Source organism: Eublepharis macularius, chromosome 8 (genome assembly GCF_028583425.1).
Source record: "Eublepharis macularius isolate TG4126 chromosome 8, MPM_Emac_v1.0, whole genome shotgun sequence".
Classification (NCBI taxonomy): Eukaryota; Metazoa; Chordata; class Lepidosauria; order Squamata; family Eublepharidae; genus Eublepharis; species Eublepharis macularius.
Window position 1 is genome coordinate 142,769,659 of NC_072797.1, and position 18,399 is coordinate 142,788,057.

Below are 18,399 nucleotides of genomic sequence, written 5' to 3' on the forward strand. Positions count from 1 at the left end.
CACCCTCCGTCCCTCAAATTCTCTATCCCGAGGGTCATCCTCTCCTCCTTGGAATGGTGGCTGTCTGATGACAACTTGTTTAAAGGGACCCCTTTTGGGTATCAACACCATGACATCACGGTTACCACTGATGCCTCTCTGTTAGGATGGGGGGCTTACTGTGGTGATGTGTCTGTGCAAGATGTCTGGTCTGACAGGGAAAAGACCCTCCATATCAATGTGCTTGAACTAAGGGCCATTCGTTTCGCACTTGTGTCTCTTACAGCACTGCTGAGAAATCGTCAGGTGTTGGTGCAGACGGACAACACGACTGCCATGTACTACGTGAATCAGCAGGGGGGCACAGTGTCCATGGCCCTGTGCCGGGAAGCCACACTCACTTGGCAGTGGGCTATCAAGAACGGCGTGTCGCTCCGTGCTATACACGTGGCTGGGTCAGACAATGCCCGGGCAGATGCCCTCAGCAGGGTCCCTTTCCTGGACCACGAGTGGGAACTGAACGTAGAGTGCGTTGGGCCGATCTTCCAGAGGTGGGGTCATCCAGTGATAGACGTGTTCGCCACTGCGGCGACCACCAAGGCCCACACGTTCTGTTCCAGGGCAGGGAGCGACCCCCTCTCTATTGGGGATGCCTTCCAGTTTACGTGGACGCAGGGCTTGCACTACATGTTTCCTCCGTTCCCCTTGATTCCCAGGGTCCTGTGCAAGATAGAGGAGGACGGGACGGACTGCATCCTAGTGGCCCCCTTCTGGCCACGGCAGGTTTGGTTCCCGAAGCTCCTGCGGATGTCCCAACGGGAATATGTGAGTCTGCCCCCTCGACAAGACCTTCTCCTAAACGGGAGCCTAGTCCACCACGATCCCAGGAAGCTGCACCTAACGGCTTGGCGGATCGTTCCTCCCCGATAGGCTTTACTGACGAGGTACAGAGGGTCCTCCTCAATGCTCGTCGGCCATCCACTAGGCGCGCTTATGCGGCCAAGTGGCGCAGGTTTGAGCTCTGGGCACTTGCCAGAGGAGTGGTGCCCGAAAGCAGTCCCTTGGGGGTTGTGTTCGAGTATTTGTGCCACTTGCGTGGCCTGGGCTTGAAGGTGTCCTCCCTCAAGGTCCACCTGGCAGCGATATCAGCTGCTCACACCCGAGTTGAGGGTGCTACGGTGTTTTCTCACCCACAATCCCGCCAGTTCCTTAAGGGCATGTACAATCTTTACCCACCTGTGTCGGCGCCAGTGCCTCAGTGGTCACTGTCCTTGGTGCTCTCACGTCTCATGTTGCCTCCATTTGAACCTATGGCTACTTGCCCTTTGGATATGCTATCCTACAAGGTAGCATTCTTGGTGGCCGTCACATCGGCCAGAAGGGTCAGTGAGCTGTCTGCACTGCGGTCTGACCCCCCCTTTCTTGTGTTTCATCCCAACAAGGTGGTCCTGCGTCCCTGCCTCGGGTTCCTGCCCAAGGTGGTGTCCGCCTTCCACCTCTCGCAGGATATCTCACTGCCTGCATTCTTTCCTCAACCTTCCTCTAAGGGGGAAAAGGCCCTTCATTCCCTAGACTTGAAGAGGGCCCTAGCCTATTACCTGGACAGGACAAAGGAATACCGCACCTGTCCTCACCTGTTTGTATGTTTTGGGGCCAAGGACAAGGGTAACAGGGCTTCCTCACAGACCCTGTCTAGGTGGATTGTGACGGCCATTAGCAAGGCCTATTCCCTGGCAGGGGTGGCTTGCCCGCTTCATGTCAGAGCCCACTCCACGCGGTCCCAAGCATCCTCTTCGGCACTCCTCAGGGGGGTGCCCCTGGTTAACATTTGCAAAGCGGCCACATGGTCCTCTGCAGACACCTTTGTCAGGCATTACGCCGTTGATGTCAATGCGGAGCAGGATGTATCTGTGGCCAAGGCTGTCTTACACTCCCTTTTTTCCTAAGGGAGTTTAGGAATGACTTTCTTGGCGTACCTGCTGGGTACCCTTGAGTGAAAGTGTGTATATATGTACCTGGGGGTGTGTATATATGTAAATATTGAGTATTTATGTGTCCTTACACAGTATTTTTTACATAGATGTATATATGCATATCTATTTATTGTTGTGTTTGTTTGTTCAATAAAATTGTGTTGGACTTCACCCCCGCCTTCCTTATTGTGTGAAGCTTGGTACACTCCCATGTGTGGAGGCACAGAAGAACGAAGATGAAAACAGGGTTAACATACCTGTAACTTATGTTCATCGAGTTCTTCTGTGCTGACACACAACCCTCCCTCCTACCCCGCTGTGAACTCCAATGCACGATAATGTGTTGGCTGTAACGGAAATTGGTGTTTTTAAGGTGTTATGGCTGAAGTGTGTTGGTCAAGCGGCGGCAAGGGAGAACTGAGGGAAGGGGCCGTTGGTCGCTGGAGGATCACGTGACCGTTTGGGCGGGAAAACGGTCGCTGAGGCGCGCGACAAACGGCCCCTTCGGAGCCATGGAAGCTCTAGAAAATTCTCCGGCGGCTGGCCTGCGCCTGCGCAGTCCCCCCCCATGTGTGTCAGCACAGAAGAACTCGATGAACATAAGTTACAGGTATGTTAACCCTGTTTTATTCCTCATGAAACTGGTTAAGTTCAGCACGGTGGCCGGGCTTTCGCAGAGTTATTCTAGCATGTCTGGTGCAATATGGTCAGCTGCCCCAAGTAATAATCCCCTACCCAAAATCAAGGTTGAGATCTGTCAATTAGAAATATTTAGGGACATCCTAGGCATGGTGAAAGGCAACAAAAAAAGACCGATTTCTTGGGCCTGGCTCATAAATATCCTGAAGCTGTTAAATCAAAACCGTGAAAATAACTGCAGCAGCTTAGGAAACACAGTTTGGGGAAGTAAACTAATAACATGGTTGTTGTGGATTTTCCTGGCTGTATCGCCATGGTTTTGGCATTGTAGTTCCTGACATTTCGCCAGCAGCTGTGACTGGCATCTTCAGAGGTGTAGCACCGAAAGACAGGGATCTCTCAGTGTTTGACAGCTGTGACTGGCATCTTCAGAGGTGTAGCACCGAAAGACAGGGATCTCTCAGTGTTTGACAGCTGTGACTGGCATCTTCAGAGGTGTAGCACCGAAAGGCAGGGATCTCTCAGTGTTTGACAGCTGTGACTGGCATCTTCAGAGGTGTAGCACCGAAAGGCAGGGATCTCTCAGTGTTTGACAGCTGTGACTGGCATCTTCAGAGGTGTAGCACCAAAAGACAGGGATCTCTCAGTGTCACAGTGTGGAGAAGATGTTGGCAGGTAATTTATATCTACTCAGGAAGGTGGGTTTGGGTTGCGTCATCCTGTAAGAGTTTCCCAGGGTGTGGAATGTTAATGAAGTGCTAATGCTTCACTGTATCCTGAGGAGGCTCTTTTGCCTATGGATTGGTGCTTGATATGCTAATCTTCTCTGCAGGGCTATTGTACGATGGAGAGTATTTTGTTAGCCTGGTGTTTTTCAGGACTGGAAACCATGCTCTATTCATTCCAGTATTTTAGTGTAAACTTGTCCACAGCTGCAGGATATGCGGTATACTCCTGCAGAGGTGAGGCGGGGTGTGTGTGTGTGTCTCTACTGTCTTTTGCTGATCCAGGACACTAAAATACTGGACAATACTTCCAACTTCCAATACTTTGTCAGATTGCACAGGGAAGCCATTGAAATTCATAAGCATAAGCACAACTTCAACAGGAAAGAAGAGACTTTAAGAATGAATAGAGCATGGTTTCCAGTCCTGAAAAACACCAGGCTAACAAAATACTCTACATCTTACAATAGCCCTGCAGATAAGATTAGCATATCAAGCACCAATCCATATGTAAAAGAACCTCCTCAGGATACAGTGAAGCCTCCCTCCATTAGCATTCCATACCCTGGGAAACTCTTACAGGATGACTCGGCTCAACCCCACCCCTCCTGAGTAGATATAAATTACATGCCAACATCTTCTCCACAGTTTGACACTGAGAGATCTGTCTTTCGGTACTGAGATCTGTCTTTCGGTGCTACACCTCTGAAGATGCCAGCCACAGCTGCTGGCGAAACGTCAGGAACTACAATGCCAAGACCACGGCTATACAGCCTGGAAAATCCACAACAACCATTGTTCTCCGGCCGTGAAAGCCTTCGACAATATATAAAACTAATAACATGTTTCTTTCAGCTCATGTTAGGTCCGTTCATATTGGGCCATGTATTACTGCTTGGGGAGTGGCCGAATGCATGGCATACACCAAGTACAATCCATAGCTGACCCAATTAAGTATAGCTAGGCAGAGTCTTTCCTAGCTTGAAATTTCATAGAGCTGCTGCTGATCAGAACAGATATGATAGCAGTGCAGTCCTCTACAAAGTTATTGTAGTCTATGCCCATTGAAATTAGTGTGCTTAGACTACAGTAACTCTGAATAGGATTGCACTGTTAATGTACTCTGCGGCAGCTTCATATGTTTCTCTTGGTGGTAGCGGTGCTAAAACTTTCTGCAGTACGCCTGGAAGCCAAAAATCCCCCTTCACCTTTGAACCGAGTTGGAGAGAGAAGACTAGAAAGGCAGAAGGTTCGCTTGACTGCTTGGTGGAAGCAAGCAATAGTGGCTTTATAGTATAAAGGTGTGCCAGGAGTTATAGAAGGGACCACAGAACCTGATGGTTTAAACTGAACTTCATAAAGCTTTAGATCCAGGGGTTTCACTCCTTGAAGTAGAGGGAGAAAATGTCCAAAACTACAAATGAACAACTTTCAACCCAGGTAGATATGACAAACGAATGTGGATGGTGGCAATACAGGAGCATAAGCGGAAGTATTCATTGCTAAAAGAGGAGGGGAAATTGGAACTTTAAACTGACTTGATTTTCCCCTCCTTCTAGTCTGTGCAGCGAGTGTTGAGGCGTCTTCTGGAGATCTCTATTGGCTGAACTGTGACAGAACAGAGATTAAAGTTACTCGATTTGCTGGCATGATGACGCAGTCCCTCTATCACACCCAGAATACAATTTGGCGCCTCTTCTTAGATTGTCAGAGGGCATCTCTTTACTGGTTTGAAAGTGGGAAACCTATTCAGAAGATGGACCTTGTGGGTGGCACCGTCAGAGAAGTCTGGAATGACACCTGGACAGAGAATGCCCCAGTGGCCTTTGACAGCAGCTCGGTCAGCTTTCTCTGGAGCTCCAAAGATATGGGTAATAGTAGATTATCCCCATATTGTCAAATGCCAGCGCTTAACTGGTATTGTGTAGCTTTTAAGGTAGCTGAACAGTAAATATTGCTATTAAAGCTAGACTTCAATAGCCAGCTCCAAGTTTGCTGTGCGAATAAAGGGAATTTCTAGCATCAAGGGTTTTTTTCGTTGACCAGATTTGCTAGCCATGTTGGTCTGCAGTAGAAGAGCAATATTGAAGTCCAGTTGTACCTTAAAGACCAACAAAATTTTCAGGGTACGAAATTTCAAGAGTCAGCGCTGCCTACATCAGATACAAGCAGATTCCTATTTGTGTCTGACAAAGGGAGGTTTGGGCTCTCAGAAGTTTATACGGTAGAAATCTTGTTGCTCTTTAATGTGCTACAGGACTCCAGTCTTGCTCTGCTGGACAGTAGAGTGAAAACGATCTAATCGTTTACAGAGCTAGTTAAGTTTATAGAACAAGTGCTGGAATAAAGGTATTCATTCCAGTGTAGAGCAGTTCCAGGCATGAACAATTGACTTCAGTAGACTACAGACATTCTGATTTCTGAAGTTGCTTTGTATGCACTTGGCATTCATGAAACAATTTTTTTTAGTTTCAAGTAATAGACTGACTTGTTCATCTTGAGTATCAGATTACAACAATAGTGCATAATCAAATTTCTACTTTAAAAAGTTAAGGAACCACTCAAAGGTGCAATTATTGCTCAAGGCAAAACAGTTTGTGTTCATATATAAAAAGGAGTTTCCGTGACGTCAAATTTTGGAGGTGGATTTCTCTAGTTTACCAGAGCCATGTTGATATATATTGATCATGGCTGTAGTCTCTTGCTGGTAGCTTGAGTAGGCTTCAAGAAAACCTACGTAAGATTGCTCTCAAGTCCATTCAATGGAGCTTACTCCCAGCTCAGCAATTATGTCTTTTGACTACGTTGATTTATAAAAAAATACATCAAAGACTTGAAAACATCCTTTGATTGACTTGTTCCTTAACATTTATGGCCTTAGTATTATCTAGTACATCTCTTTAAAAACCTTAAAATACTCTCTTGTCAAAATCTTGTTGGGTTACAACACCCACTGGGAAAAAACCAGAATAGGAGCAGCAGAACAACTAAGCAGTATGAAGCTGAAGTTTGACATTGCTGTATTACCACATATGAAGTGAACTTTTGCCTGCAGTACTTAAAGGAAGGAGTCTGACCCGTCACAGAGAATATAATCTGAAGGAGAGGTGGGCGGAGGGAATAGCTGCTGCTTACGGGCCCTTCCTGGTGTCTTTCAACAAAACGGCTCTTGCGGTTTGGGATAAGAGATCAATGGAGCCCTCAGCCGTGCAAGTTGCTGATGTGCAGAAAGCCGTGATCGTCTTTAACACGGACATGAAGGCCGGTAAGCTGCGTATGCACAAATACTTATCTGCGCGGTTGGCGTTTGAGCGGCTTGTCGTTGGAAACATTGGCTTGCTTGCTGATCTACAGTGGCAGCCTAAGCCAGACTGTGGTGCTCTGCTTTTATTCGCTTTGGCTGAGCTGCTTGGCAAGAAAAACGATGCCTTTTTCCAGGGCGGTCCCGGGGCAGGGCGGGGGAGGTCTCATCAGAGGGCAACATGAATTGAATAGAACCTCCCATGGTCAGAGGCAGTATATTGATGGGAGCCAATTGGGCGTGGCTGTTTTACTGTTCCCTGACTAAATCTCTTACCAACATATTATTGATTTGTAACCAGTCAGTTTCCCTTTGCTGTAGGGGTGGCTGGACGAATCACTTGCCTTGATGACGAGAAAGGCAGGGGGGGGGGGGGTAAATGGGCTGGGTACTTTCCTGGTTTTCTATCTCATGTGGCTTTTGTCTGCAAAAGTCACATGAACCTGGCGTAGCCTTACCTGTCATCTTGGCTTTTGCCAATGGAATACGGCCCCAGCAGGATACGGCCCCCGGTACCTTAATATATAAAAGCCACAGATCGGCACCGAGTTCCACATCAGCTGGAGGTAGAAACACGACTCCATGTGTTCTTCTTGCAGTGCGAGATGTTGCCATTCTAGTACCTACTCGTGGAAGTGCACTTGTGACAACTGCGGCTATTACAACAGCTAGCACTGCAAGTACTAAGGCTAGCACTGCAAGTACTAAGGCTAGCACTGCAAGTACTACTACTGCAGTGGTACTACAAAGAACTATGCCAACTAGAGCAGCAACTACCAAGGCCGCAGTCCCACCTTCTACAGCAACAACCCAGGCCACAACCGCGACTCCTCTGCTGTGTCGAAGGATCGAGTTTCGCTGCCAGAACAGGGAAGGGTGTGTCCTGCGTGATTACGTCTGTGATGGAGAGAACGACTGCACAGACGGGTCCGATGAACTGAACTGCTCCCAGTTCTGTAGTGACCAAGGTACCCGGTTCACTGCTTCTGACCAGCTGAAGTTAGTCATTTAATTCAGATGAAGGGGATTCCCTGACCAGGTTCCACAGTATGTGGTGGGATTGAACCAAAGAAATACCTTGCCCCAGTGACATCACAGGCAGTTTCCCTAATTTTGATTCTGCTGCAGTTCTGGAGACTGCCTTCCGTTCCCCCTCCAAGATTACAAAACTTCCCCTAACCCGTGCCAATCAGTACCCCGTGCCTTGTCTGGCAAGAGCTGCATGTTGATGCTTTGCTATTGTCCCCTTTGGCAGGCAGCTCAGTAGTTATTCCGTCTCTGTTTTTTAACCTAGAATACCTTAATATGCAACTCTTTCACTTAAAGGAAAGTTCATGTGCGAGAGCGGCAACAAATGCATCGATGAGCGCTATCGTTGCGACGGCTTGCAGCATTGCCCAGATGGCTCCGATGAATCTAGCTGCTGGATACCGACGGCGGAGTGTGCCCTGCGTTGTGACAATGGCTCACATTGTGTGCCTGAGAGTTGGCTGTGTGATGGAAGTCCAGACTGCCTCGATGAAACGGATGAACAGAGCTGTGGTAAGGAGACCTTCAGTATTCGTATCCAGGAGGAGTGGGGCAGCTCTGGCCTCCGGCTCATATAAAAGGCTAGTGGTTCTCACAAACGGCAGCCTTCCTCTCCTCTCAGTAGGCTTCCTGTTGAGGCTGACCTCCTGTCCTCTCTTGCTTTAACCAGCTGCCCTGTACTTGAGCCTACACCGGCAACCTATTTCTGACCATGCAAGGTGGATTGCATTACCTAAACTTAGCTGGCGAGGTTCTGCATTTAAGCATTATTCTGCTTGGACTGGGATGGGCAGGAGAAATGCCATTTCACCAGTGAATTTCTGGGTTTAGTGGTGATGCTCTCCAAGCTCAAGGACCAAAGAACAAAAAGGATCGTATTTGGCCATATTTTTTGCCCCGTTTGCTTGGTAAGGCAGCCGTTCTGCCTGCTTCTACAGTGAAGGGGTTGATGGGTGGCACTGCAATCTCCGTCCGCTGTCCTTTCCCTTAAATTTGAGGACTTGACTGAAAGCTTTTAAGTTGAACTCTGATTAAAGCAAATAAGGAAAGTGAAACCTAATACAGTGAACTCTTAAGAGCAGCATAACCACTTGAATGTTGGTTGGAGCAGGCAAAAGGAAACGTGTTTACTGTTTTATCAGTACTTACCAGTGAAATAAGAGAGTGCATGATCTCACAGAAGAATTAATATAGGAGGTCATAGAGACCCCAGCTAGCGCTGCCATATTATAGTTCATATCCCATACTCTTAATAACATAAACCCTTATCTGGTATCTTGTCTGCCCTTGTCTAACCCACCCATGTTGATCATGTTTTGGAGGGCAAAAATTCCCAAATCCTGTCCAAGTAACTTCTAGGAGTTAACAGAGGGCTAAATGTGTTTCCTTTCAGTCCGTGAAGAGTGCACCGAACTACAGTTCCAGTGTCGAAGTGGCCAGTGCATTCCTTACTCTTTCCACTGTGATGGAGACTATGACTGCAAGGACCGCTCAGATGAAGAAGGCTGCATCATCCCCAAACTCCAGCGGTGCCGGTCGGATGAAATCAGATGCCCCAGAAGTGGGGAGTGCATCCTAAAGGAATGGAAGTGCGATGGGGACGCGGACTGCAAAGATGGATCGGATGAGCAGGTATGGCTAGCCCAGTTTTGTATTGTCGTGACTGTCATAAGCTTTGGGCCAGTCATGCACTCACGGGTCACTTTGCTTCCCCTAAAGCTCCTGCCAGTTCTGAGCTGCAGCTGGGCAGCAGGTGGTAGGCGTGAGCCGTTGAAGGGTGAATTCGCTGGTGCTCAGTTTCATAGCTGCCAGGCACGAGGTGGCTGAATCAGATTATCGGAACTGGAGCACGCCTCTTCTCTTGGCAACTGAGTTGGCTTCTAGAGGCTTTGTTACTCGTGACAGGTTTTGTACCTCAACTGTACCGCGAGGGGTTAGTGATCGTGGCTCATGCAGTTCTTGGTGCTTCCTCAGACCTGCAGAGAGCCTGCCACCCTAGACTCCACCTAATTTACAGACTTAAACTATTGAACAAGTGCTTGCGTGCAATTTATTGTATTCATTTACATTTTTTTTATAGTTTGCTGTCCTTGTAGAACTCATGACCAATTACATGATGTAGGCTATTCCATCAGTAGGATGAGAATAGGCCTAATGAACAGGGCAGAGATCTGAAACAAAACAGAAGTCGTAAACACATCAAACAGTTCAAAGAAATGGTATTACCTAAGCAGAAATACAAGAGCAAGACAAAAACACACAGTGGCAGATAATACATAGTCCAGTTGCCTTTTCTCTGCGAAATCATTGTTATAATGCAGCCTTCATAAAAACACGTTCCCGTTGTTTGCAGACAGCCAAAAGTGCCTGAGCCTTTCAGCGTGCAATCGGGCCACTCCACAAAGCGGGGGCCACGACAGGGAACAGACGTGTACGAGCACCGCAGAAGGACTTGATTAGATGAGCAAAGCTGTCCTGGCTAGGCATGGGAAGAGAGGCAGACAGGAGGGTTCGAGGCCATGAAGGGCTTGTTATATAATGACCGGTTCCTCGAATTAAACCCCTCAACTGATTGGCAGCCAGTGGTGGGATTGTAGAACGGGTGTGATATGCGCGCAGCCCTTAGTTCCTAATAAAAGCAAGCTGGAGCATTCTGCACTAATTGGAGTCTCTGGTCTCATTTTGAGGGGAGACCCATACAGAGTGCCTTACAGTAGTCTAGTCTGTGTTCATTCTGAGCTCTTTAACCACAGCAATGAGGCTGTGGCTCAAGCCGTCTGCTGCATCCCCAGGAGATATGGAGAGAGAGAGAGAGAGAGAGAGCTGAGTGTCATCAGTGTACGAAAACATCCTGTTCAAAAACTACAAATGATTTCTCCTAAAGGCTTTAGGTAGAGTTTGAATAGTATGGGGGATAAGACAGCACACTGTGGGACCCTACAGGATATGTACCACACCGATAACAAAACACATCCCCTAATACCTACTTCTGCCTCCAAGCAATTTAAAAAGATAGTGTGGACCAGGGCTTTTTTTCGGGGGGAACGCAGGGGAACAGAGTTCCAGAACCTCTTGAAAATGGTCACATGGCTGGTGGCCCCGCCCCCTGATCTCCAGACAGAGGGGAGTTTAGATTGCCCTCCGCGCCGCTCAATCTCAACTCCCCTCTGTCTGGAGATCAGGGGGCGGGGCCACCGGCCATGTGACCATTTTCTCCGAGGGCAACCCACTGGGTTCTGCCACCTCTTTTCCCAGAAAAAAAGCCCTGGTGTGGACTACATATCAAAGACAGTAGATAAATCCAGTAGGAGTACAAAGAGGTATTCTACATTTGTACAGGTCATCTGTTAAAGCGGCCAGCTTTGTCTCGGTCTCATAGCCTGGCTTGAAGCCAGACTGGAAAGTGTCCCAGAGCACGTGAGTTAGCCAGGAGCTGGCCCAAGAAGTGCTCTCTTGCCCAGAGAAGGGCAAATTAGAGACTGGGAGATAATTGGCCTCATCACTTCTCTCTAGTATTGGTTTTTTCCAGTAGGGGACACATGCCCGCCTCAGGGAGACTCAGGCAGATTATGCAGTGTAAAAGAAGGCAGTCAAATGGCACAAGACATTTAACGAACAATGCAGTAGGCTAGGTTGACAAAAAGCAGAACCATGCAAAACAATACACAAAGTATTAGATGTGGTATGTCAAAGCAGAAATTATAGAAGTAGAAAACAGTGTATTAAGCAATAAATAGGGAATAATAGCAGCCGTCTGAATGGTAGGTTAGTCTTGGCAGTGCTTCCCAACTGCATAAAAAGATATCCATTGTGTAGGTACAACTGTTGAGAGGTTAGGGGTTAGCTGAAGCTCTGCTGAAGATGAGACGGGGAGCATCTCACAGCACTGACTCCAGAAGAGTGAAATTGCAGAACTTAAGTGCACCATCGGGAAATGTGTTGCTGTGGACTTGAAGAAGAATACGCTAGTATTTAGGAGACTTCTGAGCCACTTCTTTGGAGAACCTGCTCAAGGCAGCTCACCAGAACATGGACAACTCTATTTCAGTAATTCCTGAGACTGCGCACTCAATTCAGTGTTATACCAATTTACTATATCTAGTTTGTTGCCTTGCGTAACCTGTTTTGCGTCATGCCTCTTGTTGGCAGGGAACAGAAAGTTGTCTTACAAGTCACTAAGGACTCCTGACTATTCAGTTGCCCTTCTGAAAGTAAATGCCTTGCCTGCCTTCTCAAAGCAGACCTTTTCAGCCACAAGAGCAAGATGCTCGTTTAGATTAAAGCGGAGGTCAGCGGGATGCTTCTGTAGGCTGGGGTGGCATCCCCGACTTCTCCTTTGATGCACACCTTGAGAAGGAGCCTGACCTCTGCTGCATCTTGTGCTCTCGCAGCTCTGTGAATCCGGAGAACCGAACTGTGCTGCCAAGCAGTGGCGCTGCAGCAGCGGGGAATGCATCTCTGGTTTCTGGTACTGTGATGGGGAAAAAGATTGCCAAGATGGGAGTGACGAGACGACGTGTAAGTACCACTTGCCTCCCACCCCCCGCCCCTTGCAGGAGCTCTGACAAGTACCAGGTGATGGTTCAGTTTCTAGCTGCACTTGACCCCACTTGTAGTTAATCTATAAAGGGGAGACTTTTTGAAATCCAAGCAAGTTTAATACCTGTAATGGAGGAAATAAAAAACGGCAAGTGCCCTCAAAATATCCTCTGGTGGTGGTGGGGTGGGAGGAATAAGGCAAACCCCTTCGCCTGTTGGAGGCCCACACAGAGAGGATCTGATGAGATCGCCGCTCCCTGCGCCTCCCACGGAGCCCACCCCTTCACAAGTACAGGGACACAGTTTCTGCAGAGGAATGCAACTTCTGATCAGCTGCGCCTGCAGACTTTATAACCTGAGCTGCTAAATCCTTAACTCCCGTTGTCTGTCTCAGTCTTTTCTACCACCCACTGGCCTTCAGACTCTGAAGTAGAATTCTTGTTTTATTCCTTTACTTATGTGACGTCAAGTCACCTCTGGCCTACAGTGACCCTATGAATGAAAGACCTCCCAAACGTCCTATCATGAACAGACTTGCTCAGATCCTGCAAACTGGAGGACGTGGCTTCTTTCACTGAGTCAAGCCATCTCGTTTTAGGTCTTCCTCTTTTCCCCACTGCCGTCCACTTTTCCTAGCTACTTCAGTTTGTAGCCCACCTTTCTCATAGGAGACTAAGGCAGATGACAAAATATAAAAACCACTTAGACAGTGTAAGACATACAATGAACAACGCAGTAGGACTCCAATTTTGGAATTGGAAAGCAATGCAAACAGAAAACTAGTCTAAAGCAGTGGGATACAACCATTCAGAAAGTTGGTTATACCGACAGAGGACAAGGCAAAGCAAGGTGATACATGGGATAGACTACCTCCCTATTCCCTTTTAAAAGCGTCCTCCTCCGCCCTTCCATTATACTACACTTCCTGGGGGGGGCCTGTTGCTCGTCCAGAGATGCCCCTGCAGCCGTGGGGGCTAAAATAGGATTGTAGCAGATGTTGGCCTCTAAGCGCAAGCCTGCCTCAGTGTGGTAGGAGGCACAGCTTAAGCATGAGATGTGGGGCGGGGGAGCATGCCAAACCCTTCCTGCAGGAGACCTTCCTTATTGAGCTTCTCCTTCCGCTCCAGGTGAGCCCCGGAAGTGCAAAGGTTATGAATTTGAGTGTGGCACGAGCTGTGTCCATTACGCTCACGTCTGCAATGGGATCTCAGACTGTGTGAATGGGTCCGACGAAGGTGGGAGGTGCTCCGTGCCGTGTCAGAGATCCTGTTCTCAGATTTGTTACAAGACACCTGCTGGCCCTGTAAGTAAGAGGGGTCAATATTCAGTGGTTTGAAGCTGCAGACCCTAATGGGACTCAGAGAGGGGCCAGTGGCAGAGCACCTGCGTGGGGGGAGGGCAGAAGGTCTCGAGTTCAATCCCCGCCATCTCCAACTGAAAGGAGAAGGTGCTGGGTGGTGTGAAAGGGGTCTGATTGAGGGTAAGGCAGCTTCATGGGTGAGTAACCATCCCCTGGAAAGAAGAATTTCAGCTCAACAGCCTTTCTGCTTCCACTTGCTTGGGGTGAGTAGATGTAGGATGGGCAGGCATTCTTTATACTTCTGTAGTACAGAAGACGGCACATTATTATGCTAAAAGCTGCACTTTCAGGGGTCCCTTTTGGAGGGACAAGCAGCTGAGATCTAAGTAACTTCGCTTTCTATCCCTGTGCTTAGGGTACACTAAACGCTCTTCCTGTTCTGCTTAGATTGTTTCAGCTGGGCGGAATTTATTGTTCTGTTGTTGCTCCCTTTCCTGGTATCGACACTGCTAAGAACAAAGGTTCCGGCACCTTGATACAACTGAGTACGAAGATTTATGCTAGAGCTTCCGTGGATGGCGGTAGCTTAGCAGCTTTGAAATGTGTTCTTGCGTTTAGAAATGCGCTTGCAATGAGGGGTACCGGCTAAGCAGCGACAGACGTTCCTGCAGAGATGTCAACGAATGCAAAGATCCGGCATATAAGGAGAAATGCAGCCAGACGTGCGTCAATCAGAACGGGGCCTACAGCTGCACTTGCCATCCTGGGTACTTGCTGGAGCCAGATGGCCAAATGTGTAAAGTAGCTGGTAAGAGTTTGCTTTTGCGTAGTTCGACTGTGTTGCCGTGGCCTAAAATAAACCAAGGTGTCTAGAATTAACGAGGTGGAAAAAAATGCTTTACTATGCCAAGCTCTGGTTGCTGATTAGCTTGAATTCCTGCACCCATTGAACCCCAGGGGGGAAGACCTAGAAGTGGGAGAACTGCCCCAGGCCTCTGATTTACTAGCTGAATGCTGGAGAACTGGTGGCAAGTGGTTGCGTTGAGCAGCCTGAAACCTGTTAACTTGGCCCATAACTTCTGTCCTGTACCTGGAGTTCTCTGCTCTAAAAGCATAATTAACCACTAGAGCAAAATTCTGATCCGGTAGCTCCTTAGAGACCAACTAGATTTCCAGGTTGTGAGCTTTCAAGAATCAAAGCTCCCGTCTTCAGACGCATGGAGTAGGAGTTTTTAAAATCCAGGTAAAGTGTGGGAGGGTTATTGCAAATTAGATTGTTAGGAAGCCAGCTATAATACATGTTGTAATTAGATTGATAGAACACAAGTGTAAAGTAAAATTAAGCATCTGTAATGCAAGAAAAATCCTCTGTCCCAATTCCGCCCTGGGGGAACCATTGTTCCAAATTTGCAAATCCCGTTTTCCTTTGATGTTTCTCTGCTTGAGAACTGCTCCTCTGTGGTCAGTGATGGAATGTCCAGGCAGATTGAAAGGTTCTCCCACTGGTGTTTGAATGTTGTGGGCTTGATATCAGACTTCTCCCGTCATGCTTTTGTGACAGGGTAATATAGAATCCTCGGGTTGGAAGGGACTTCGAGGGTCATCTAGTCCAATCCCCTGCATGGTGCAGGAACTTCACAACTAGCCCCCCCCCCCATACAGTTAAACACTCTCAGTCTGGCAGAATTGGCTCTTTCACAGGGATTATTGTTCTGCCTCGCCAAATCCGCAGATCTTACAGTTCTGTCGTGACTCAGAGGCCTTTTCCCGCCATCTTTGTTTAGAGGAGTCCTTTCATGCAATCTCAAAACAAAACATGGTTGGACAGACATCTTCACAACACAACAGTTCACAATCTACTACTGAACAGCCGCCGTCCCTTCATCCCATCCAATGGTGCAGGAAAAACAAATCTCCTTGGACGGCGCCTGATGGCTGCAGTGCCACGCTTGGATCTCTACATAGGAAGTTTTCACTGCTGGTCTTTAAGGCGCTACTGGACCCGAACCTTGCTCTTCTAGTACTGGCCAACACAGCTACCTGCCTGAAATTAACCACTAGAGTTCCAAGGGCTGGAAAATGGAAGACATCTAGTGCTCTCAAGGGGACTCAGTGAACAACTTGGCCAAAAGTAACTTGTTCCTTTTAGATATAAAGAAACAGAGAAGTGTTTTATCTCCCGAGTCTGTTATAAGTCTTGTTTATAGTACCAACCTCAAGCTGGGCCCTGGAGTTCTTCTAGAATTACAGCTAAAGATCCAGTCTAAAGAGATCAATTCCCCTTGGGAAATGGAGCCTTCAGAGCGGAGCGCTCTCTCCCCCCCCCCCCCCGTGCTCCACCCCCACCCCCAGTCACTGTCCCCCCCAAGCCACAGCTTCATTTGAATGGGAAATTATACCCACAGTAATCTATTTCTTGGGCTAGCAACTGGCTAACGCATGAGGACTACAGAACATTTAGTGCCGTCTGAAGGTTAGATCAACTGAAGCCTGCTCCGAAGGTGATTTGCAGTATGTGATGACATTAAGTTGGTAGTGGAAGAGAGAAACGAATCCAACAGCAAACTCTCTTCTGTCTTCGTTGTAGGTGCTGAGCCCACTCTGCTCGTTGCAGTCCAGTTTGATTTGATCCTCTATGGACTGAGGAGCATGAAGGAGGATGTTATCTTGACGACTGAGAAAAATTTCATTTTTTCCATTGATTATGACTTAATGGACCAGAAAATATTCTGGATGGATCTTAATGCAGAAAGTGTGAAGTGGATGAACACAAAAACCAAGCAGCAAGGGAGTCTAGTGAAAGGTGGGTCTTTTTAAAAAAATGTTCCAGCATCTGTTCGAAGAACAACATTGAATTGGGGCATGCTTGATTGAAATCCCGATAAAATTCATCAAATGTATCTAAATGTAACCTTTAAAAAAATACTTTTATTAAGATCAAAATTAACTATTTACACCAAGTATATAAGGTATTCTGCAAATACTAAACATTGTGATATACATTATATATAATTTCAAACATATAGACAAGTAGTAGTAAGGATTCATTAGTTAACAATTCTAAAGATGATGTAGATATACAGCATAATTTGTTTCTCCTTATTTCATAAGATCTGGATCTTGATTTTTTGCATATGTGATCATAGTTAAATTGTTTTTTATAAAGTCAAAACATAAGCTATTATATTTTTAGGCGGTTGTAAATTATTTTTAGATATTCAAAAAAAGGATCCCATTTTGTTGTGAAGTCTGTTTTGCTTGGGAAGTGTTCTGCTCGAAAGATGTTGTCGTAAATTTTTTCTTGTATGTAGTAATCCCAAACTCTGGTCATCCAGCGGTCAGTCGTTGGTGTTTTCAATGATTTCCAAGTTTTAGCTATTAATGTTTTAGCCACTACTAATAATGTGCTAATTAATTCTTTTCTGATTTTAGGTATTTCAATGTTATTCCATTGAACTAAGAATAAAATTTCCAGGTTGAAGGGGATTGTATAACCAGTTATATCCTTAATATGTTTTATTATTTCAATCCAAAAATTTTGAAGTTGGGGGCATTCCCACCAACAGTGGGCAAATGTACCAATAATGCCACAACCTTTCCAACACAGTGGCGATCTATTGGATGAAATCAATGATAGCTTTTTAGGCGTTAAGTACCATCTGTGTAATTTTGAAGGACTGCAATTTAGTTGATATTGTTTTGGAATTAAGTGTTTTGGAAGCCCAAATTTTTTCGCATTGTTCATCTGTGTAATTTGATTTACATTCCTGATGCCAGTCTTTTTGATATTTTGATGTTTTGAGCTGAATTGTAGCTAGCAATATATCATATATTTTTGATATTAATCCTTTTTGTGCTGATTCTGCCCTACTTAGCAGACATTCAAATTCAGTCATAGGCGTACGCATTATGCTTTTAATGTCAATTTGGTTTAGCATACTAGTAAGTTGCAAATATGCAAACCCAGGGTGCCACCGAGCAGCGCGGAGGGCAATCTCAGCTCCCCTCTGTCTGGAGATCAGGGGGCGGGGCCACCAGCCATGTGACCATTTTCTCCAAGGGCAACTCACTGAGTTCCGCCACCTTTTTCCCCAGAAAAAAGCCCTGTGCAAACCAATGTATTTTCTGCCGCGTTTTTTGCTCTAGTTCTTGTTTCCTACATCTCAGGTACATTGTTTGCCATACTTTTATATAAAATTTAGATTGTCCTGGTGGAAAGCAAGCCTGATCTAAAAAAGAAGAGAATCTAGATATTTTTGGAGTGATTTTAAATCTAAAAAGGTCCCAAACTTCTAAAATCGCTTCTAAAAAAATATTATTTTCAACTTTTTGTGCGCATTCTTTTTTATTATTCCAAATTAATTGAATATTTTTGTATTGATTGCAATACCTTTATCCAATCTAGAGAATGTGAGTGTTTTAATATTTGTAGCACATTTAATAATCTAGCTGAGGCATGTTAGGATACTAGGTCAGGGTAATTGAAATCCCCTTTTGTCCTTTTTAATCTTAATGTATTAAATGCAATTCTAGGGCACTTCTTTGCCCAAAGGAATTTATTAAGAGTTCTTTGCCAATTTTTAAAAATGTTTTTAGAGGTAATATTCTCATAAGAAAAAGAAACTTTGGCAATATGAAAGATTTTATTATATTCTCTCTCGTAGCAAGAGGGTTTCAATTTGTCCCACTTTAACAAGCTTATTTTAATTTTATTGAAAGTATCATTATAGTTTAAATTGAATGTTTGTTTCCAATCTGCACGGATAATTATACCTAGATATGATATATATTTAGCTGCCCATTGATATTTATTTTTTGTTTGATTAGTTCTGTGGTGTTAGGATTAATATTTATTGGTAATAGTTGAGATTTTGCCTGATTTATTGTAAGTCCTGAGATCGAGCTAAAAGTGAT

At 46.1% G+C, this 18,399-nt stretch overlaps 1 protein-coding gene across 3 annotated transcripts in view; it reads left to right on the top strand.

The window, feature by feature from the left end:
* Positions 1–18,399, top strand: part of LOC129334545 (low-density lipoprotein receptor-related protein 2-like) — a 66,847-nt gene that overhangs the window by 27,987 nt on the left and 20,461 nt on the right. For all 3 annotated transcript variants that reach the window (XM_054986709.1, XM_054986707.1, XM_054986708.1), the window contains 9 exons: positions 4,876–5,187; positions 6,372–6,581; positions 7,217–7,585; positions 7,944–8,159; positions 9,040–9,278; positions 12,038–12,164; positions 13,313–13,488; positions 14,104–14,293; positions 16,073–16,288. In XM_054986709.1, the coding sequence (XP_054842684.1) occupies positions 4,876–5,187; positions 6,372–6,581; positions 7,217–7,585; positions 7,944–8,159; positions 9,040–9,278; positions 12,038–12,164; positions 13,313–13,488; positions 14,104–14,293; positions 16,073–16,288 (2,055 nt within the window). The remainder of the gene's footprint in view (positions 1–4,875; positions 5,188–6,371; positions 6,582–7,216; positions 7,586–7,943; positions 8,160–9,039; positions 9,279–12,037; positions 12,165–13,312; positions 13,489–14,103; positions 14,294–16,072; positions 16,289–18,399) is intronic.